At 36.2% G+C, this 25,130-nt stretch overlaps 1 protein-coding gene across 3 annotated transcripts in view; it reads right to left on the bottom strand.

Moving 5' to 3' along the window:
• Positions 1-25,130, bottom strand: part of CDK14 (cyclin dependent kinase 14) — a 522,981-nt gene that overhangs the window by 258,873 nt on the left and 238,978 nt on the right. For all 3 annotated transcript variants that reach the window (XM_070424219.1, XM_070424218.1, XM_070424220.1), the window contains one exon: positions 13,758-13,820. In XM_070424219.1, the coding sequence (XP_070280320.1) occupies positions 13,758-13,820 (63 nt within the window). The remainder of the gene's footprint in view (positions 1-13,757; positions 13,821-25,130) is intronic.

Raw genomic sequence — 25,130 nt, 5'->3', positions numbered from 1 at the left:
TTTAAAACCATGGCCTTCAAGGCCACTGAGCTGAGCCTTCATCCATCCGAGTGCTCAGGCATCATCACTACATTCACTGACTCCAAGCGATCTTGCTCACCCCCACGCTCAGAGCATCCTATCCTTCAACCCTTTACTTTTGTTCTTAACTGATCTCTGACAGAAAGCCCTCCCTCCTCTTGGCCTGATAATCTCTATGTATATCTTAGATCTCTCCTCTAGAATGACTCCTCCCTGACCATCTCCCAGGCCTTCACTCCCCTACAGATCTCCATGACGTGCTCCTGCTCTGAGCTCCTATGGCAGCCTCTGCACATGTCTATGGCAGTGCAGCATTATCCTACCTGCCACAGACATGTGCCTTAACCATCTTCCTAATCTGGTACACAGCTGGCACTCCTATACCAGTAATGAACTGAACTTAGAGACTTCCGGATGAAGCTGATACAAAACTGGCAGGGAGGAAATGATGGAATAGAATTCTCTAGAAGCTAAGTGCAGAAGTGGGTACATCAAACAGTCCCAAGAGGCTCTTCTTTTAATATCTTTACTAATTAGTGAAAACATATAATCCACATGCCAATACAGAAGCTATCCAAATAAGGTATCATATAAAAGGAGATTACCAAAATCAGTGTTAGGAAAGGATGCAACTACGCAATCCCATGATAACTGGACAAACTAAACTCCAAACATGACAAATAGAGCCCAAACATTAAGTCATAGCCACAGACAAAACAAGAACAAATCCCCATAGGATAAATTCACTCAGGATTTACGAAGTGCCATGGGGCAGGTGCTGTTATGTAAGAGGTATGCAAAGATGAACAGAATATAACATGCAGTGCCTGCACTCAGGAACTCACAGCCCCTGGGGTGTGAGGGGGCAGATAAACAGATAATCACCACTTAAGGAGGTATGCACTGTAACAGCCACACAGACTGAGTGTACTGAGGACACAGAGGAAAAGGGATCTAGCAACAACAGCAACAAAAATGTAGAACTGCTCCTGCCGTAATATGAAGAGTATCCCTATGGAGGGGATGAGGAATAGGAAACTTGTCACTCTGAAAGCAGAATTCATTACACATAAAATTTTAATAGAAAATCAAAGGGATCATTCACTAGATGCACAAGTTGAAATGATGTCTTATATGACAAACCCCTTCCTTTTTGTGGGAAAATATTGAGGAAACTAAGCAAGCAGATCACCAGATAAATTAAGAAAAAAAAACTTAGATAAATTAAAAGATAATATATGAAATTGTAAATCTACCAGTTCACCATCATAAAAGTAATGGTGACAAGAAGACAACAGTAGACTTATTGAAAACATTAGAAATAACATTCGACTGCACTTAACAGAGTTTGAGCTGCTGGCTAAGGGTGGGAAGGCTGCAAAGAAGCAGAAGCTGACATAAACAGAATGTCCTAGGGAATGTTCTTTGGAAATGTCTTGAGAACTCAAGTCTTAGGGATTTCTTCCTTTAGACAAGCAGGCAAGTACCTAACTTTCCCATGTACATTTTTGAGAAAGCTAGTTCACTTGCTCATTGTATAAATTACCACACAACAAGATATACTCGATCTTGGTGAAAATCAGAGGACAGGATGAGAACAAGGGGGACCACCAAAGAGGGGTCCCATGCAGAGAAAGGATAAACATTCACCTCTGGTATTTGCTAATAAAACTTAGTAACCATGAGTGGAATCTCAATTCCCAAAAAGAAAAGAAGGGGGACTTATACTAACTGAAGGCTTACTCTAGTTTCAATGCTGGTCCGAGCACTTTTACATATATCATCTAATCCTGTCCATCTACAACCCTGTAGTTTTCCATTTCTTTGAAACAAATGAGAAAACTAAAACTCTAAATGCTCAAATTCATCCAGCCATCACACAGTGCTTATGAATTTTCCACTATCCCTCATTACCTTAAATGAGGTTGATGATTAATAAATGCACGGATGAATAGTTATACACCCAAAATAAGCAAAGTACTTTTATTAAGGGAACCCAAGTTGGTAAGTCTCGATTAGCAAGTTATGTAATGAACATGTGATTCCTGAATTTGTTTTTGCTATTTCAAAACCTCTTAGAAATGAATAACACGGCAGAAGATAGCTATTGTACTGAAGTTGGTAATTAACATATTTGAAACACTCCTCCTGCCATTTTACTATAGTAGCCATAGGTCTTCCTAAGAATGCCTTGTCACCTTAGAATAGTCTACTCAACTTTATAAAAGAGTATGCCTCCAAATTCTTCGGTATGATCACTGAAGATGTATATTCTAGTTTGAATATGTTCACTGTCTGCAATAAAAACCCCAATGGGAAAATGCCCTAAATGGCAATGATATGGTGAACGGAGACACCTGCCACCAACATGTCTATCTGTAGCCCAGTTGTCGTGACATCCCCAGAAGGAAGCAGCTCATATTCTCAGTGCCATGACGTAGACTTCTTGGGAACAGCCTTTAATACTTTGTCTATTTCCTTCTGAAACTCTTTAGACTTTAAGTAGATAAAACATATCAAGATAACTTTTTTGATCAAAACTTTTAGAATAAGTTGGTAAAAAGCACACATTATTGGATTCAATATGTTGCATTTATTACTGATATTTACTGGCACTTGCAGTAAGCAACACGTTTTATATTTCCCTCTCCTTCAAAGGCTCAGGGTGAGTGGTCAGATGTTCTTTGTCTCACTGTTTTCGAGTCGCTGAGTTCCAGGAATGGTCTGAAATACATGTGTTATTTAATATATGTGGTTCCACTTACTATGAGGCTAAGCATGGGTCAACTTCCTTTAAGAAATACCCAGGTTCTCTTAGGACTTATAGGAGGCTTATAAGAGCCATCAGCAATGAACTCCATGGCTTATGGCACACACCAATTCTTACAAAACAGTTAAGCTGCTCTTCTGCCTCCTGGGGACCAAGTTTATTAACACCTCTGTAATTTAGGCTTCTCATCATGAAAATGACTGATTGGGTCTTAGATACCTTGAATAGTCAGTCATGCCACAATATTGTATCATTCCATTATTTTATGAATAACAGAAATGGAGGGCACTCTACAAATGAACAACTGCAATACCTGCCTTTGGTTAAGTGCTTACTATGATAGACATTGTGCTGTTTTATATTCATTTAGATAATTTAATTCTCTCAAGACCTCTGCTAGACAGATATTAGTATTCCTAGTTCATACATAAAGAAATAAAAATTCAAAGAAATTAGATGAATTGGCCAAAGGGACACATCGCAAGTAAGAGGTAGTACTGGTAATTTGAACCAATTTTTGTCTGGTTCTGACACCCACAATTAAGAGTATGACTTCTATACTCTTTGATTTTTTTTAAAAAGTATGTGTAATTAAAGTAGCTCAGATTATGTGAACCCCAGCCTAGACAATGTGACACTGGCAAATAAAGCAAAATTAACCATGGGTAATAAATGCTTCAAATAATATGCTCCATGTTTAACACTGTTCTGCTTAAAAACCCATAAACTACATAAATATTACATTATCCAGACATCAAACTTCCTAGAAATGAAAAATAATTAGAAACTTGAAGACCCCAAAATATCTAATGAATGTCGAAATATTTTATAAAATGCATCAGATAATGGTTTTATCATAATACTAGGTCTTCATCAATTTTTAAAAGCCAAAGAATAATTCATCATGATTCATTCCATTTAGTTTGCAAATGTCTAATGCAAATATCAAATCTTAATGTGTAATATAATGTACACAATTCACACCCAAACATCTATTTTTCAAAGCATCATTATAATTCCATGTGCTGATTTTTTAGGTTATACAAAGATATAAAAGAGACAAAAATAAAAACTCTACATATTTGACATTATGGTATAAATTATGAGTCACTGTGGATATACTTGACAATAATAAATGTGCTACTGGGATAGTGTAAGACACAAATGGCATCAGGTCATAAGTATGTATGTACTTTTTTTGCCATCTACTCCAGATAGATCCAACTCTTGGAAACTCTGAATAGCAGGGAAAGTCTGTCTTGCCACTTTTGCTCTCTTTGAGTTCTTCCATTCAACTTTCGACTTCAAGGTCCTGAAACACATCCCTAAATCAACAACAATTTAATTTACATTCTCTAATGTATTTAAATATTAACATTCTAGTCCTAAATATGTAACTTTCTGGAAAGGAATAACTGAAAAAAATAAGCAAGCTCCTGGGGGAAGATATTGCACAATTTCTGTGATCCTTGTGCAGGTAAGCTGGGCTCTCAGTCCGCCCTCTCCTCCAGTGGACATCAAGCAAGGTGTGTTCCTACACGGAGCCACCCACAGTGAGCAGGCAGATGGAAGCCATGGGAACCAGTGCTGAGATACTTACAAGAAGTCAAATGGGGATTGCTAGACAAATATTTGTTTTGCCAATATCCTTGAAAAAAAAAAAGCTTTAATATAGAAAATGGGTTTCCAAGTTATTGGGGTTAGTATGGAAGATGAAGAAATTAAGAAGAGCTGAAGATGAGAATTTTCCCTTTAATAAAGCTGATTAGCAGCCTAAAATTAGTATTAGAAATATTCCCTAGCTGAATACAGACAAGATGACCAAACTTAAGCTATTGGTTTTCATGTCACACAAAATATTTTTCCCAGAGAAAAACTGAAATAGTTGTTTCATGGAATTCAACTACTACAATCTTAAGACCTGTTGCCAAGTTTTTGTTTGTCAATGTAGTTCAGAACTACACAACTGAGAGAGATAGAAACATCAATGATGAGAGAGAATCACTGGCTGCCTCCTGCATGCCCCATACTGGGGATCAAGCCTGCAACCCAGGCATGTGCCCTGGCCGAGAACCAAACCATGACCTCCTAGTTCATGGGTGGGAGCTCAGCCACTGAGCCACACTGGTCGAGTGGGTGATTTCTTTTTAATCTAAAAATAGGATCTAAAGGATCGAAAGAAATTTAGACAGGTGTTGAGACACGATGTCAAATTTTTAAAACAATCTTTAATGGCATTATGAAATTATTATATTTCTCAAAATATAGAATGGGGAAAGGCTCTATAATATTCACAGCAATGCACAGTAGGAAATCATTACCAGCTTACATGAGAGTTATAATTCAGAATATGAACATTAGAAAGTCTCATTTAGTAATCAATTCTCAGTGCCATCTGTATAAAGCAATCTTAATTTGGCATAACATTATCCTGTCTGTTACACACCTGCTTGTTCTCTGGACTATGAAAGAAAAACAGCAATTTTTCAACTATAATGATTCTCATCTTTTAAAATTAATATAGGTATTGAAATGAAAAATAAAACTCAGCTTTATGCCAACAGGATTTCAGATACGTCACAGAATAAAGCAGAGAATTCAGAATTATTGTTTTTTATTTTGCATTATTCTAAAACAATTCTGTTAAAAAAAAAAAGCAAATGTGTTTTCTGCAAGAAATCTTCTACAAAGGTTATTAAGATAACATGGAAATGAAGATACATTATGTAAAAACAAAGGAAGACCCAAAGCCAAATGGCAATTAGGTTCAAGCATCTACATTTCTGGATATCAACTGGAGACAATTAATTAATTAATCTTTTTTAATGAACCTTAATTTTCCATCTCTCATGCTTATCAATTTTTAAAGAATACTCCAGCCCAGCTGGAGTTGCTCAGTGGTTGAGTATTGACCTATGAACCAGCAGGTCACAGTTCAATTCCCGGTTTGGACATACAGGAGGCAGTTGATCAATGATTCTCTCTCATCATTGATGTTTCTATCACGCTCTCCCTCTCCCTTCTTTTCTCTAAAATCAACAAAAGTATTTTTTTTAAAAAATACATGAAAAACTGAATAAAGAATGCGATTTAGACCGTTATAGTCATTTTTTAACTCATGATCAATCTGAGAATTATAAAATGAAGAACTAATACAAGTTCTACATTCAACTCAACTATAAGGGCCAAAACCCAATAAAATTCATAGTAAAATGTTTGTGAAGAGGTGGGAAAATGAACTATCTTACCAAAAAAATCTAACCAGTTTATCACATACCATTTATCATGTTCTAGCAACTGGTTGCTAGATCTTTAATTGTCATAAATATTTATAACCAGGCCAATGTCCTCAGGCTTTTGATGCAGGTTTGAATTGCCCTCTAAGTCATTAACTGCTAAAATCACCCATTTGTCTAAAATTGATATTATACGAAGAAACAAACCACTAGCTAATAGTGAATATTTATTTCAAAATGCCATATTGAGAACAGACACATTTTGTAGGCAATTAAAGTAGCAAAGTGATTCTAGAAATGTAGTTTAATTGGCAATTTTTCTTATGAGTTTATTCCAGTGCATACAAGAAATACACATTAAAAAAGATAAAAGTTTATAGGTGTTTTGCTGGGACTTAGTACAAAATTTCCATGGACTATTCTATGCTTTACTATGGACTCACGAATTACATGCTGTTCTGGTTGTTCTTTCCCGCCCCCACCCCCATTCTTCAATAATACATGACCTTGATAATGCTTGAAATTTGACCTGATTCACACTAAAGAACAATCTCCTCAATTCTTGGGTGCTTGACATCCCATATTTTTTATAATGAACAAAGATATATGGAATATAAACAAAGATGTCCATTTTTAGAATTTAAGATAAATATTTAAAATGTCTCTATACATTGCCATGTGCATAGTGATAGAACTAAAAGTCAAAATTGCCAAATTTAGAAGCAAATAGATTTGCTCACTGTGTTTTCCTTCTGTTCGCCATAATAAATATTCAGTATTTATTGAAATCCAATCATGTAATGAACTATGAACAACTTAGCTAAATACAATGCTTTAGAATTATTAAAAGAACATTCTCTTTTAAAGACAATAGCTTATTTCACCTGCTTTTCACATCTCCTTAAATTTACAAAGAATCATTACAAGGTCTGATTTTTGCTCAACTGCTTTTTTTTTAATTTAATTAATATGTAGCCCACCATTATGAACAGCTATCAACTCAGTAAATATTATCCTTATGTTCTTCATTTTGCATTCATAGATTTAAGCAACAATAAATATCACCGCATGACAAAAATATGCTAATACATCAAACAGAAATACCAGTGGGACACCTGTCACTATGTCATAGTCAGACTTCTTTGAGAATAATTTCACCTGCAGTGCAGATCCTAAATGTAACCCTGGAGGCGTGTATTGTCTCTAAGCGGACAAACAGTGAGGCAAAGTCAGTGCATAATTACGTGAGTGGCCTCCCATGGAAACAGACATGGAATAAGGGCCGTCTGCTTCCTTGCACTGCACTTCAGATGCCAAGACACAGGCATTAACAAGCCGCTGTCTATTTTTTAACTTCCCATACCCACAGAGAAGGTGCAACATCTTCAATAGGAAAATGATGTTCAACCTCTGTGACTGAGTGCATATAAACTCGCAAATAATAAGCTAATTACAGTAATTGAATGTATTAATCATGCAATGTAGAGAAAAGAATGTTGGACAGAGATCTGTTTTTTATATAAAATGTGGCAGCTGAAATGGACAACTATTCTAGGATGCTAATCCTGGAATGGGCTTGGCTGCAGCAGAATCACTGAAAGAGACGTTTTTGCTTTTAATTATATCAACATTGAATGTTTAAATTATTATGATCATGGAAACGTTGTTTTCAGCTGGGGCATGTTTAGTATAAATACTTTCATTTTTCCCTGCACAATAATTTGATTTTCGGGGTGTTAGCAATGATCTAGTTCTTTTGTTTATGGGTTTGTTTTCCTTTGTTTAGTTTTCTTTTAGTTACCACCAATGCAACACCAACTCTTCTCCCCTCTTGTACATCTGCTTAAACACATCAGGTATTCTATCTAACAATTTCATCTTGGAAATCTCTCCCGGAGATTTCTGATGGCTCCAACTGGACTGATAGGCTCCCTCCCAGCCTGATGCATAACTATCATCCTGGGATTCTTCTCATCCTTGTCCTGAGGCTCTCGTTCACCCGTCTGCTGTGGTGGCCTGGTGACCTGGTTTCTTTGTCCTCTCTGCCTTGGTTTATGCTGTGTTAGTGGAGTACATGCTTATGTAGTGTCTTGGTAAAAAATGCAAGGTAGACAAACTTTCCAACTCCTTGAACATCTGAAAATAATTTTTTTACCCTCATTCTTCACTGATAATTTGTATAGAATACTAGGTTGAAAATTTATATCGGAATTTTCAAGCCACTGTACACTACCATTTCCCTTCCAGTGTTGCTGTTGAAAAGCCTGTTGTTGCCCTAGCCTGTGTGGCTCAGTTGGTTAGAGTCATCCCAACCAAAGGATGCGGGTTCGATTCTCAATCAGGGCACATACCTAGGTTGTAGGTTCGATCCCTAGTCAAATTACTAGAGGCAACCAATCAATGCTTCTCTCTCAGATCAATGTTTCCTTTCTCTCTCTCTCTCTCTCTCTCTCTCTCTCTCTCTCTCTCTCTCTCTTCCCCCCTTCTCTCTCCAATTAATAAGCATGTCCTCAGGTGAGGATTTAAAAAATGTCTATTGCGACTGCAATTATTGATCCTTTGTATCAATCCTGTTTTCTTCGTGTAGGACTTTTCTTTGAAACCAGTGTTCTGAAATTTTGCAGTAATGAACATTATTGTCCGTCTATTTTTGTTAATGTCATACGTAGCTAACTAATAGTAATAATAGGAAGAGAGCAATGGGGAGGCCAGACATTATAGCATGGCCATCTGGGCAGCTTCACCAGAGAGCTGTAGTTTCACACTCCCCAGGGAACCATGGGTCCATTCCCTGCAGATCACAGAGGAAAGGGACCAAATAAAGGGGAAGATGGGTGCATGCACAGTGAAGTCAGGGTGATGTTGGGAAGGTGCTTGTCTGTCAGTATAACCTGGGAACAAAGATAACTGGCTAGAGGAGCAGAGCCATTGCAAGCATGCAAAGTCCTGACGAGTTAATTGGATAAGCTCCTAGTTATAATGCCCAAAGAATTCTCTCTTCTTGTTTGCTTGCTTTTTGCACTTCTGATTCTCGCTTGCTCCATGACCCACACTTGCCAGTGCGCTAGTCCACCATGATACCTGAGGCCATATGGATCCCACACGCAATGGACTGCAGCTGGGAACACAAGCTAAGCCAGCCAGATGCTAATCTGGACTGTGCTCTAATATGGAGCTAAGACTCTGGGCAGTGGCTTTAATTCTAGCTCTGCTGAAGACAAGATGGGACTATTTCCACGGTGGTACAGAGGGAGATGGGACCTTGGGAGGGAACTCTTTTAATGTTAAATCATCAACAAGCTTTCCATGATACCTCATTCTCCCACGGGGACCTCAGGAAATTCTTGTTCCCGCAGTACCCCAAGAACTCCAATTCCACTGGTAATATATGGGGATGCAGAGGGCACCCCACTGATAATATTTTCATTAAATGTTCTGTGGACCCTCTTAATCTTGAAATTCACATCCTCACATCGTGAAAAAGTATATTTTAATTATTATTACTTTAGTGATTCTCTCTCCTCTATTTTCTCTAATTATTCAGATGTTGGATATACTGCACTGGACTTCTGGATTTATTGATACTTTCTCATTTTCCAGATTTATATTTTATGCTCTACTTTCTGGCAAATGTCTTCAACTTTATCTTTCATCCTTTTTTAATTTTTGTTGTTTTGGTTTCTGTCACATATTTTTAATTTCCAAAGCTACTTTTGTTCACTAAGTTCTTTGTAAAAATAACTTATTCTTGTTTTATAGATGTACTATTTTCTTTTACCTCTTTGAGAATATTAATTGTAATTTCCTTCAAAGTTTTCTTTCCTATCTTTATCTGTCTAATCAATGCAAAAAACTTTGCTTCATCCAAGTTACTTCTTTGTCAACTAGGATCTTCACTATAGTCTCCTAGATTCTATTCTTTAGGTCTGTACTCTTGGACTGATCAGATTCTCCAAAAAAAAAAAAAAAAAAAAAAAAAAGATGTCTATAGTTTTCTGCCTTAATGCATGGGTCTGATGCCTGTTTTTTGAAGCAGCACAGGCTGTTCCTGTCTCTCATGTTCTCCTCTACCCACTCTCACATGCCCAGCCCTGCTATACTCTGGGACACCCCTCTACAACCACCTCGCTGGCAGAGTGAGAGAGAGAGTAGAGGCCACACGGCTGTGAGAGAACAAAAGGCCAGGATTGCAGCAAGTGTACATGTCCTCCAGGCTGAGGGCTAAAGTCATGCAGGGCCACAGGGAAGTGAGGGGAGGCTGTGGGTCCTGGGAGGTACCCTGAGCTCTCAACCTTGGGTCTGCGCAAATGCCTATCTTTTCCTACGTCAGTGATTTTTTAAAATTTGATTCGGATTTTGGGAGATGATAATTTTACATTTATATATTTTAAAATATATACTTTTTTTATTTTTTTAAGCTTTTCAGGTGTCTCTGCTGTGAAGCCAAAGTAGATAACTACTGAGGTTTCTTGTACCCTTAAATATTCCAAGGACTAAGACTGTCCAGTGCATTTTGGTAAATCCTCAAGGAGCCAATATTTCAACAGCTCTGAGGAAAGAAATACCTATATATGTTCAACATATTCTGCTGCCTTTCAGTTGTTCAAAACAACCTAAGAAAAGGTAAGTCACATCATGCTCTTCTCAGAGGCAAAAACTGGCGGAAGGCATCAATCTTTGGCGACATTAAACAACTTCTGTATGGGAACAATTCCTGCTCAACGTGACTAACATCTACACTCGCTTTTGGTGTTGCATCTGATTTCCTTGTCATTATTTTTATGTGGACTGTGCATCTCATTCCCCATTAAGTTTTTCACCCCAGCCTAGAAGCACCAACTCCTGCAGAAGCAAAGCTTATTTACTGTCACAGTACAACCTGTACTTGGAATAAGTAGCCAATGTGAAGCTTTGAAGTATAATGAACAACCATGGGGTGAAAGAAAAGCTTACAAAACTAGACTGAGAGCAGTTGAAATACCATTTCAAGGAGTGAACTTACAAATGCTACAAAAATCACCAATGACACTGGCCAAAGGATTATGAACATGTAGATACTTTGTGGAATGACCTTTCTTTCTCTGTTTCACCAACAAAATGTTCCATCAATACTTGCCCCAAACTCATGACACACAAAAGGGTGGGTGAAAAAACCAAGCATGCATAATAAAAAGCCAGTGATGCCATGTTATTTGAAAAGGTTCATTTAGCTCTTTAATCTCAGTCCAGTCACTGAATTTGGAAGTCGAGAAGTGAAGATTAACTTAGAGTAGCTGTTGATTTCCACTGAGGCTGTTAGTACCCTGGACTCCAGGAGCTGAAGGTCTCACTAACTGGGCTCTCTATATATATTCCCAGGGTTAAAGTGCGAAACAGGGATAAGGAGGTATTGTATGATTGATTTTAAACCCCATCAACCCTAGGAAAAGGACCTTTAAGGTATATATGAGACAAATCGAGATGTGTAATTGTAAAAAAAAAAAAAAAAAATACGTTCATATGATAGTAATGTTTATTAAATATGGGCAAGATTAATAAAACAAGTCTCTTCCATCGGTTAAAATTTCTTCCCCAATCTAACTACTAAAACTATGTCATTGTATACAGATTTTGAAGAAAAATGAATAGTCAAAAAATTTTTTTAATCAATAAAACAAAAACACAACCAAAAGGAAGTATACAAAAGAAACTAACAAACTATAAGTACCATGTCAATTCTATTTAAAAAACAAGATTTGTGCCCAACTGGTGGCTCAGTGGTTGAGCATCGACCCATGAACCAGGAGGTCACTGGATCCATTCTCGGTCAGGGCACATGCCCAGGTTGTGGGCTCAATCCCCAGTAGAGGGCATGCAAGAGGTTGCTTATAGATGATGTTTCTCTCCCATCGATATTTATATCTCTCTATCCCTCTCATTTCCCCTCTAAATTTCAATAAAAACATTTTACAAATAAATAAAAACAAGCTTTTTCAGAGGTCTTATGTTTTAAAATTATACAACTTTACTGACCACCATAAAAACTCTCATTATTTTTAAAAAATATTTTTTATTAATTTCAGAGAGGAAAAGAGAGGGAGAGGGAGATAGAAACATCAATGATAAGAGAGAATCATTCACCGGCTCCCTCCTGCACAACCCCCCACTGGGGAGCAAGCCCACAACCTGGGCATGTGCCTTGACTGGAATCAAACCTGGGACCCTTTGGTCTGCAGGCCGACACTCTATTCACTGAGACAAACCAGCTAGGGCAAAACTCTCATTATTAATGCCACACAAATTATTAAGCACATGCAACTTATTAAGAAAAAGAGAAACCCAATAAAAAGTGGGCAATATATAAGAACAGGCAACTTATAAAAGCAGAATTACAAATGGCTAAGAAACTTAAGAAAACATGGTCTTACAGCAGGTAAGAAAACACCCAACATAAAAGTCATCCCATTTTTACTCATCAGAATGGCAAAAATTAAAATGACTGGTTACAGTCAATGCCAGTGAGAGTAGATAAAACCAATTCTCCTCTAATTTACAACCTTATGGGAAAATGTTCCAATCAAATTCATTAAAAGTGAAATCATATCTCTTATTTAGTAAAGAGAACCCATCAGTTAGATATTAAAAGAAATAAGAGTTTAAAGGTTTATACTAACATTTACTCTAAAATCACTCATAACATTAACATTATGGAAACAACCCAAAGATCTCTTTATAAGAAACAGTTGGAAAGTGCTGATACTATGGACTAATGTGCAGTTATTAGAAAAACTGAATTATATCATGTACCGATTTTAAAGAACATGCATGATATATTTTAAATTAAAAATAACACAATAATATATGTATTATTTTTATAAAGCAAAAAATAAATACACAAAACTCATACCCACATCTATACCTCTACAAGCAAAGGGTAAAGCGCACGCGCGCGCGCACACACACACACACACACACACACAAATGACACGTTCTGAAGAGTGGTATAGGCAATGCCTGGGAAGAAATTGAGACAATTCACTTCAGATACATCCATAGTACTCAGTCAATTCTCAGGATCATGAAATGTAGTCATCTGAATTACAAAACCTAAGCACATCGTTAAATGTTCAGCTACTAGTATAACTTGATATCTTCTAACTCCCTAATATATGCCAAAAAGACTCTACTGTTTTAAGCTTGCAATTTGGGGACAATTTCTTAATTGTGAGATAAAATCATAAAAATGTAGTTCTTTTGACACATATCAATCCAATTTGTAGTAAAAGAAATGAAAGACAGCAGTAGGAATAGAACCACTTATATCTGTTTGTACATACAAATGAAAAGTATGCTCTGTGAACTCACCATAACACTGTTTGGAGTCATAATAATACTTCATATTGATGCTAAATAACTGGTACTTCAGTATGGGGTTCCAGGTAGAGCTACCTGAGCTTCCCCTCTGCTAAAAACAGTGCTACCATAGGATTCCAGTGGATCTCACTCATTCCTGGCAAATGTTTCTTCATAAAGAAAAACATATGCTAAGATCTAAACAATAATACTCCAGTGAAAATATGTAATGTTGAAGCATGGTTTCCAACTACAAACAATGGCTGTGGTTCACTTTGATATTCTCTTTACATAAAAGTTTTTTAAAAAGGAAAAGTTATGGTAGAGACATCAGACTTTGGCTCAAAAGAATGCACATGAAGAATGCTAATACTTAGCTTAAAAAGGTCTTTTCCTACCTTCACATTATCTGGATGCAGCCCCCCAGGGTGCTTGTCCATGTACTGACATAAATCAGTGTGCTGGAAGAAAAAAGGGAAAATGTATTAACATCCCTCTGGCTATAACATGATGAATCAATATTTTTCTACTTCAAAGTCACCATTACCTTCTGAAAAAGCAAATATAAGACAAGTGGGTGGATTTTTTAGTTTACACAGCCCTGTGCTCCTTCAATCCCCATTTTTAAGCAAATTCAATCATTACCTTTACCTCTAGGCTCTGTTTTATGTTAAATATATCTGTGCATTAGAAAAAATTCATGTCCATAATTCGTAAAGTGCCTCATTCCCTCCTCATTGAATATAAATCTTCCAACTAAGAAAAAAAAATCCAAAAACTAAAACTAAATACTTTAACTTAAAAAAACTGAACTATAACACACAAATAACCAATCCATTTACACTTCCAATTATCTTGTATTTTTCAAATGCAAATGTAGGCTATGATAACTTTGTGTGGAATGAAAAGACTACAATTAGACAAAGTAAAATTACTTTGGATTCATTCAAATTTCTCTTAGATATATTCAATAAAAAATAACTTTCAGGTTTCTAAAACTCCTGAACATATTTCAAAAAATACATACCTTATAAAATAGAAATACTTTCAAAATTATAAATTAAAAGAAAAATATATACCCAAGTAGAACAAAAAAAAAATCCCTAGAAACATGCTATTATTCTTTTAAATAACCAAGCTTGATTTGCCCAGAATTATATATATTCTTCTTAATACTTTTTCTATTTAAGCACTACAGAAAGTTTTGAAAAAACATGTAAAGTTGCTATTCACATTTTTCTCATCTTATTGAAAGATAGCATAAAATTTATAACATTTAGTCATTCTGTAAAAGCCACTAAACATGAGTCTTTTTTGAGTTCCATTTTCAGGAGTCAATTATTGAGAAATCATGAGTTTTATGATATATTCAAGAACCTTGCTGTAGCCATGGTGACAACTGTTCAGATTCCTTTACTGAGTTTTGATTCCATGGCAGGTGGTGATTGATGAAGCTAGAGAGCAGAATTTTGCATTCATTCACTACTCACCACGCGCTCCTTGAGCCCATGTTATGTCCCAGGCACTACACAGTCACTAAGGACACATAAAGTGGCCAGTTGAGGGCACAGGGAAAGAAAATGGGACAGAAGAAACACTCATAGATAGGATCTGAGACAGTATTGCCTTTATTTTGGACTACGCTGTGTTTAACTTCTAAATTCCATGATGACAGAAACTGTGTTTAATTTGGGAATTACTGTATCTCTGCTCCAGGGAAAATGTCAGATACAGAGAAGAACTGAGTATATACAGGTGGAAATAGTTTTACAGAGAGGGTAGCTCATTAAAATGATCCTAAAATATAATTATAATGGGTTCCATGGATTTTTTTTCTTGATGATATAAAGGTTTTATATCATGTAGTTAACAAACTGAGGAAGGAATGCTCTACTCCAAACTGCCACTTTGTAACTCCATATAATTAATTTCTCTGTCCTTTAAAATAGGAATAACATCTCCATTGAAAGAGTTTAGAAGAACAAATAAATAGTACATAAGAAAGTACTTTTCACCTATAACAGGATATACAAAAATAAGGTTATTATGTATGAGAGTGGTCATTATATAATAAGATCCACAAGAAAAAGAACTATATCTAACTTATCGCTTCTCACACATAACATAGTAAATAGAAAGTACATCCAATCATATCAATTATTATATATACATGACATGCTAAAATTATTAAAAATATAAAAATTCAGTTTACAAAACAGAGAAAATAATATTCTCATTGTTTTCAAGATACAAACTAAGAATAACAACAGAAATTAAAGAAACATTTCCTACTATATATTTATATTATTTATATTCATGTTAGTTATGTCGGTACTTATCAATAAAAAATCAGCATATAAACATAAATATTAGATAAATAGAATTAAAGGACAATTTAGTAAACATTAATACATTTAACAGCATGACATGACAATATAAAACAAAATATGATTAGAAGAAGAAGAGGAGGAGGAGGAGGAGGAGGAGGAGGAGGAGGAGGAGGAGGGGGACGAGGAGGAGACGACTGCCTGGCCCGCATCTCTCAGTGGTTGAGCATCGACCTATGAACCAGGAGGTCATGGTTTGATTCCCTCAAGTCTAAGTTATGGCTCGATCCCCAGTGGGAGTCGTGCAGGAGGTAGCTGATCATGATTCTCTTTCATCATTGATGTTTCTCTCTCCCTCTCCCTTTCTCTCTGAAAACAATAAAAACATATTTAAAAAAATAAAACTATAAAGAAGGAAGCCTATCAGAAATTGGAGCAGGAGGATTCCTGATGCTCAAGGCACAGGTGATGTCCTTCTGAGCCAATGCCCAGTGGCATTAGCATCAATTGCAGGAAGGAGGCTTCTTCAGAAATGAGATCTTGGGAAATTTAATAAAGATTTTTCCAAACTTTTAAAATATTTTAATTCATATTTACTTAAATGTATGGCATGAAAATGTGTGTGTGTGCATACACATCACAAGCATACACACATGGCTGTCCTTAGCTGTGTAACCTGGGGCACTTTGTATAAGCTCTGTATATCAGTATTTTTATCTAATGAGAATAACCCTAATACAGCTAATGAAATAGATATTATGAAAATTAATGAGTAAATATTCAGAATGTTTTTAGAACACTGCCCAATGCCTGGTAGATGCTATCGATGATGATGATGATGATGATGATGATGATGATGATGATGATTTTCTGTGGTGTGTTTGGAGCAGGGAGGGATATTTGGAAGGATTGCAATTAAAAATCAAATGATAAATACAGCCAGGAAACTGGAGCTCTTAGGTGTAGCATTTCATCCTTTAATATGTTTTCCTGTCTGCATGCCCAGCTATTCTCACTCACACTCCACTGCTCTCTGTACACAACCACTGAAGCTACATCTCCAAATACATTAACCTCCAATTGCTCCGTGTCATTAGGTGTAAGAATCCAGAGAATCTCAGATGGAGGAAGAGACGAGGTAGTACAAGGTCCCATTTTACACCCTAGCACATTTCTGTTCTACCTGCATTAACAGCTATTTCTTTTTTCTCTCTTTTTAAATACACAGCACTACATTTGAAACTGCATTAAATGTGCCAAAATTACAAATTTTTATAACATTTCCTTCTTTTTAACATCTCTTTTTAATACAAATGATTGGATTATGTACCCCTTATCATTTGCTCTGGTCCATAAACAGAACTAAACAATAATGCTAGAAGGTACCTTGTCATTCCATTTTTTTTTAAAGTCATCCTGTGTAGAATCACTATCCTCTGATGATGTGTGAATCATCTCAGTTCTATCTGGCTTGATCTCTGGCTATTTCTTGTTTTAATAATAAAAGGGGCACCATTAGACTAGCAGCCTGGTGACTGCAGATCACACACAACCACTCTTTGCCCTTCAATCTCTATCTTGGCTCTTGGCTAACATTTCCTCTTTCCCTCACTGCATTATGTCGCACCTCACCTTCCCACACCTCCAATCCTATTCACTCCATCACTGCTGCTGTTCTTCAGGGCAATGCGTTTAGAAGTTCGTGTCTGACAGGAGTTTACCTGAACGCCTGAGAACACCTCATCAATCTCCCAGGAAGTGGGTGGTTTCAAATGAAGCCATCAAGTATGGCTAGGCTTACAAATGACGTGGAAGGCAGACTGAGAGCAGAAAGGGACTGCAAAGGCTCAAACCCCACACCAGTGTATCCTTATTTCAAAATCAGGCTCCTCATTCCTTGTTGTTGATGACCCATCAGATAGCAATTATTTGGTTATTTACATATGTGCAGGAGTGATTCTAGGGGAAGCAATTTGAGGAACATATCTGCAATCCTAATGGCCTGAACAGAAATATTCTCTGTGAAGAAGTTTGCCACATTTATAATTTGGGTTTCCCCATATTGATCTGATTACTCTGTGGCTGGATCAATACAGATGACAGGAGAGAAATCTCCTTTTGTAAAAAAGGCAGGATACAGAAAGACCACAGAAATTCGAAAAGACTTTTCACTCACAAGCACTTTCACACAGTAGTCTCAGTTAATTTCAATCATCTGTGGAGCTGAGCGCCAAGAGCCACATGACGGATAGTACACAGCCATGAGACTTAAAAGAAAGGACATGAAAGAACACCCCAACGATAAATTATGAATATAATGACTGAGTGGAGAACAGCCCTCTAAAAGAGCACTGGGAAAGAGAGGCCAGCCAAAGACAAAGATGAGGAACAAGCTGGACTAGAACATTCATTTCTTCATGTTTTCCCACTCTCCATCTCTTACTCTTTCTGAAATTCACTTTGGACAGGGAAAAGAAGCAACATCCCTCCACTGAAAGCCACCGGTAAAAAGGCTCTCTGAAGACCACAAACTCACACAAGACCTTGGGGGTGAAATTTACCCATACGTTTTCCAGGGCAGAAACAGTTATGTCAATTGTTAAGTAGGCTTTGCCATTCAGTAGGTGCTTGTAGTATCCACGCAGTGAGGTTTTCCAATGGTTGGTCTTTCATAGGATCAAACCCACTATTCAAGAGATACCAAGATCCTCAAAGAAGTTATGCTTTTGCGTTAGTGTAATCGGAATCCAAGTTCGGCTGTCTGCTGCCACAAAACCCAAAATCGAGAGGCAGATGCTGGTGAAAAAAGAAAGGGGTTTGTTCACTTGCCAAACACTTGAGAAGATGGGGGACTCTTGTCTCAAAGCCCAGCTCCCCATCGCAGTGCGGGCAGAGGTTTCTATAGGGAGGGAGAGAGAAAGCTAAACAAAGAATCAAGGGGAGGCAGTTGAAAAGTCCTCTCTGGGCAGGCCAGCACAGTCCTTTCCAATATTTTAAAACTGGTCAAATGATGGTCTGATGTGCATTATCTCAGTCTTCTTTATCCTGGCTCTACCTCATCCTGATTCTATGTTTGAAGGTCAGCAGGTCTCCCGGAACTGAGATGACTGAAGATCGGAGTCGGCACCTTCTGAAGTTAGTTCCTAGGATTCTTATACAAACACTAGAGGCTCGATGCATGAAATTCATGCAAGGGACTTGGCCCTCTCAGCTGCGACAGCTTGCCTCAACCCTCGCAACCCCGGCTTCGTCCTGAAGGTCGTCCAGAAGGACGTCTGGAAGATCGTTTGGCTGTCCGGTCTAATTAGCATATTATGCTTTTATTATTAGAGATGCTGTTTATCTACAAGCGACATATGTTACAATCAGCATTTACAGAAACAATGTCAAAAAGAATGGTGGGGTTATAATTCTCCACTGTCTCATTAAGCAGCAATCCACATGAAGCCCCTTCCCCAAAACATGCACTTGTTTCCATTCTCCTTTAATGTGAAGCATGGTGTCCACAATATTTGTCAGCTAATTTTGAGATTCTTCAGAAGCATTGCCAAAATATGACATTGAAAATAGCACAGCCCTATTTTTAGAATCTATGCTAAAAAAAAAAAAAAGTCCTCCTGGGGATAACCACCAAAAATCCTCACTTTGAAGTTATGTTTAACATAGCCTCACATCCTTTACTTCTGTGCCATTTAGTTTTCCATTTTGCCAGCAAGAGTCAATATATTCAATTGTGGTGTAATCTTTATAACATTAAAAAAAATAACTGCTTTACAACAGTAAGACTTTGGAAAGAGTCCAGAAAATAAAATTAATTCTGAACTTCTTTCTTAAAGGATAGGCTTATGTTATGTTTAAATACCAAGGTTCAGTTATACTTTTATTTTGAAATAAATGAAAACTTATTTTTACAAAACAAAACAAAAATTAAGTGGAACCATGTGATTAAAAAATATGGGAAATGTTAAGAACTAGTTGATAACATGTGCAAATTGGAAGCATAAGAATCTAGAGCCCTCTTTTCAACTCATTTTTTTTGTTTAAGAAGTTCCCTAGTCCTCATCCCAGTTTGATTGTAGACACTCCTATCTTCTTCAGGTAAATAACCCTATAATAATGAACCTTTAAATAGTGCTCTGACTGGTAAAAAAAAAATCATATCAAGAAATTTGCGAATTTCTAAAAGACAAGAGCAATTATTGCCACTCTTCAGTGGTACTGTATATGGCCCCAAAATTAATGACAACAACAGCAGTGACCATGGAAACATGTATAGCAAATGTGATGTCTACTCTGTTACTGGCTAATGTCACCTTCATTATCGTAATCCTAGGTTTGTAACATGCCACACGCATTCTAAATAGAATCATACTTGAAGGGTAGTTATGAACTTTGGTAGAACTCACTATCGTTTTAGCATTTAATCTATTTCACCTAAAGCTCATTAAAGTCATGTAATGCACTGGGGAATAGTTGCTGCCAGAGGCAACTGAAGAAAACTTATAGAAGTTGAGCCCTCCTTTCTTCTACAGTAATCAATGCCATTTTCCTCTAGCTATAATCTTCGTTTTAATCAGCTTACACTGTTGTAAGAATTAATACATCAAATTACTGAGCAGTTAGTTCCAAACTGCTCTCATATGAAGTCCACAGGTTTAAATTGATTTTGAAATCGCATTTTTTACATTAAGCTTTGTAGTACTCATCTATTTCATTCCCAAATTATAATTAATGAAACTTAACGCTATGAGATCCAACATGTGAGCATCATTCATTAGTGAGAAAAAGATGAAAAGAAACATTAATCAACTTTCCTTTAAGACAAAAATCAAAGCCATTCAAGATGCTTTAGAGAGGAAGTTTGCACCCACTATGTATCAAAGGGGTCTGTTTTTACAACAGTGGTTACAAAAATAAAACTTCGCCGTATTCTATCAAGTGTTATTTAGGCTTTATGCTAATGCACTGAAATCCCTTACCTTTAAAGACAAAAAAGAAGACATTCATGAACAAGTACAAAAAGGCTATCTCTTCCTTCTGAAGTAGAAATTTTAATGACAACTGGATTGCTGTGCCTCATGATGCTCATAGGACATGGTATGACAATAGAGAGAATAAGGTCTTCCAATTTATGCCATCATCACCCAAAAAATATGTTCTCCAATGGAATATTCTCACATATTCCACCATTCCTGAGGAGATTTACTTTATATATTACAAAGCCTTTTCCTGAGTTGTTTTATTTTTATCTGGTGTTAAACCACTTAGGAAATGTTTGACATTCTAACAGTAAACCACTCACATATTCCCTGGGGAGAGCAAGGTTGCTTAACATACACAAAACTCCTGCCATGGCAATCACAGTGCTGTGTTTTATCCCTATTTAAATTATTATTATTTAAGTATAATATATCCTCCTTCTTTTGGGTCACAATAAACCTATATGTGACTTAGCTCTCCCATAATTCTGCCTAATTGGTTTCAGATGTCAATTCTGAATCCAAACTGCATGGGCAGCCTGGGGCTGGTGACCGGACAGAAAGCATTTCCAACCACATGTCCATCATGCAAAACCAGCCACCTGAAAGACCTTTTCCATTAAAACAAAAAGTCTTACTATTTGGCTCCTGGCAACGGCATCAGGGGTAGACAGATTGTGTAGTTGTACTGTGGCAGTAAGACTGTTGTGAGCCATTCTTCTCTGATCAAAACAATGCAGACATTCATGCTCCACTAGTTCAAGTGTCTGAAGCATTTCAATATCACAGGGGCTAATTCATAAACTTAACACATATCTATATCTATATAAGTTACTTACTTTATCAAACTTCTAGGAGATATAAATGATGTTCCTTTATAACATTAAATGCAAAGTACAGATTTAGAAAGTGTTAAGAATTTTAGGAAGATCTCCGGAAGTAGAACGCTATAGTTCTTCAAAACCAGACGCTATTCCTGCATTGAGAAAAATGAGTAAAGAGTGCTCTCATGAACCACTATGGTTCCTATGCCCTCTGGCAAACCATTCGCAAGTCTAACCATATAATAAATTTTAAGAGTCAAATAGCCGCTTTAAAAAGATGTTCATGCTATTTTGAAGCCAGGTGGATTGTTGAAAGGAAAAATAAGAGGCCAATGGGTATAAAGAATGGAATGCTCTGATCAGCCAGCATCCTCAAGAAATTGGGGGCAGGAGGAGGGTTATAAAGTGAGCCATGTAAAAATTTTTGGAGTCAAAGCATGTGATGGGGAAAAAAAAATAAAGGAACTGGAATAGTTTGCAGGAAAACTTTTAACTCCAAAAATACCTTCTGGAATTGCCCTACTAGAAATATGGAAGATCCAAAATTATAGGGTAGAAACAACATGAGCAAAATAACTTAGAAGCAGAGAACTAACGTGGAAGAGAGGAGAAAGAGGAGCAATAATGAGGGGAAGGGAAGATAGAGAAATCAAATGTGGCCATTCTGGAATAACTTTTGCTGAATAGAAAGTAGAATAGCCCTAACCGGTTTGGCTCAGTGGATAGAGCATAGGCCTGTGGACTGAAAGGTCCCAGGTTCGATTCCAGTCAAGGGCATGTACTTTGGTTGCAGGCACATCCCCAGTAGGAGGTGTGCAGGATGCAGCTGATCGATGTTTCTCTCTCATCGATGTTTCTAGCTCTCTATCCCTCTCCCTTCCTCTCTGTAAAAAATCAACAAATATATATATATATTTTTTTTTTAAAAGAAAGTAGAATAGAGGAGCCTTTTTTATCATCTTGCTTCTAAAGGGTAAGAGTAGGACCCAGTTAGGGACCAATCATACCAGATGCGTGGCTTAGAACTTTGTGAATTATACTATAATGAAGTTCAGGCTTAGAACTTTATGAATTATACTACAATGAGGTTCAGGTACATGTTTTTCTAATTTTGAAAATAGTAATTCTGGAACCTGATCATAACAAAAGAAGTAAACAATTATAGTTTGCTAATTTGTCACTCATCTTTTTTTGGCATACAAACTGAAAATCAATTTCTTTCCAAACCCATATAATGAAGTATTATAAAATATATGAAAATAGCCCTGACTGGTTTGGCTCAGTGGATAGAGTGTCGGCCTGTGGACTGAAAGGTCCCAGGTTTGATTCCAGTCAAGGGCATGTACTTTGGTTGCAGGCACATCCCCAGTATGAGGTGTGCAGGAGGCAGCTGATCTATGTCTCTCTCTCTTCGATGTTTCTGACTCTCTATCCCTCTCCCTTCCTCTCTGTACAAAATCAATAAAATATATATTTTTTAAAAAGTTTAAAAAATATATGAAAATACATAAAAAGCATATAATAGTTAGGTGCTTATTGGTGACTCTAAGAGAAATAAGAATGATAATCAAATAAATGAGAATATCACTCTTCCTCTTTTTACCTAAAATGAAACATTTATAACTTGTGTTCATATCACTGGACCTAGTAGTAATAATTTTAGGAGGTTTCTGTCCCCCCAAGGAAATACAGAGGGATGTATTAGAAGTAATGTTAGTAATATTTTACAATGCTAAATACTTTAAATTTTTTAAGCTTGGTTATGAATATCTGATTATTTATGGGATCAGGGTGTAGACTACAGACTCCAAAATGGGATAAAGAACTCTTTAATTGGAACAATAGTTTGAAAAATAAATTTATATTGCAAATGCAGAGTTTATGTAAATCTCTCTGGCTTTTGGGAATACACAGAGCATAAAATGACAAAGTTTTCAGAAAAGTCCTGGCAAAACAGTGAAGTATGTAAAATGTCTGCTTGTTGTACTTGTTTAAAAAGACCATTTATACCATTATCCTTGTGATGCACATGAAGAAGCATATTTATGCAAGTTCTCTGCTTTAAAAAATATTTTGCTGTTATTTCAATATAGTACATAGCAAGGCAAAAGTAATTTATGTTTCTCAAACTCAATGAGTACAAGGATCACACCAACATTATTTTTTAATGCAAGTTTTTGCCTACAGAATGTGATGCTCTGAAGCGCAAGAAATTGAGGAGCAGTGAAACATGTTAAGAATTCACAAATATTATTAAAAGTTTTGTTTCAAGTAGCTCTTTTAATAATAAAGAATAAAAAGACCTCAGGTCACAGAGGGCAATAAAACAAAACTCATGATGTTTTTATTCTGAGTGTTGCCCAAAAGTTAAAATGGAGTAAAAATTCCAAAGTATTTCTTTTTCAGGATCTATCACCAAATGTCAAATTGCTGACTTCTCTGTCATAAAAAAAATTATCAGAAATCAAATCATCACTGTTTTTTGTCCCTTTTGCTACCAGCTTTGCTGAAATCGAGAAGGAAGAAAATGTGCTTAACTACTTGCTAGGCATGAGTAGAAAATTTAAAATACCTTGGAAAAAAGAACTCTTTTATTTTTGTCCTCAATCATTAGATATTTGCAAACTTGCCAAGATAATAACTTTCGCAGGGACTTGACATATTTGGCATATAGAATTGATGTTCTGAATATGAATCCAGAAACTTAAAGAAGCAAAGACCAACATTATTGCTCCTCGTGATATGTTTTAAGCTTCTATGCCAAAATCTAGTTATGTATTTAGTGAATCAGAGCTAAAAATACCTTTTCATGTTTTTTAAATTAGTGCAATTTGCCATAAAAAGGTTACTGAAAAAGTTTTCAAGAGAAAGAATAAAATTTCACCAAGTCTGTCAAGGATGAATTCGGGTAGTGCTTTTCTGATGCTGTGGTTGAAAATACCATTTGAAAGTCAGTCTTAGAAAAATTTAGAAGTTACTGGTGCTCAGATTTGAAATAATTATAAAATTGTTTTTCAGAAAATCATACTGGAGAATTTGGGGCAAAATATCAGAATATTTACTTAAAAATAAATTAGTAGATCTGGCATGTAATTATCATAATCAATATACGAAGCTAGTTGTAATAATTTTTATTAGGAACAACATAGCAGAAATCATACTTGACATGGAATGTGACCACATAGATACCTGACTCTTGACACTATGATAGAAAAGCTTGTGGGATGCAAGTTGACTTAGTGTCTGCATGTATCAAACATGTGGATTTTAATGTTAAAAGCCAGAATTGAGTATCTAATAAAATCTTGTAAAATCAGCATTTTTTTGAATTTTTTTAATTAAAAATTTTAAATTTATCAAAGATTGAAAATGATATCAAAACATGGAATTTTTATATTAATACAAAAAAGGTGCATGCATTTTAAAATGTGGCTAATTACTGATACATAACTACATTTATTGATTTGAAATAATGGTAGCATTAACTTCTGTTAGTATAAAACATTAAGAAAACAGCATATGTAGTATGTGAATATAGCATACATATAAATAACTACACATATAAACAAACATATAACATGCATGTGAGTTTGAATCATAAAGGAAGATAACACACTGGCTTTCTCTGGGGTGCCTGAGTA

The sequence above is a fragment of the Myotis yumanensis genome, unplaced genomic scaffold, assembly GCF_028538775.1.
Source record: "Myotis yumanensis isolate MYYU_CA2020_CCGP unplaced genomic scaffold, mMyoYum1.0.hap1 SCAF_9, whole genome shotgun sequence".
Lineage (NCBI taxonomy): Eukaryota > Metazoa > Chordata > Mammalia > Chiroptera > Vespertilionidae > Myotis > Myotis yumanensis.
Note: the sequence above shows the minus strand (reverse complement) of the source record. Positions and strands in the feature narration are given on the sequence as shown.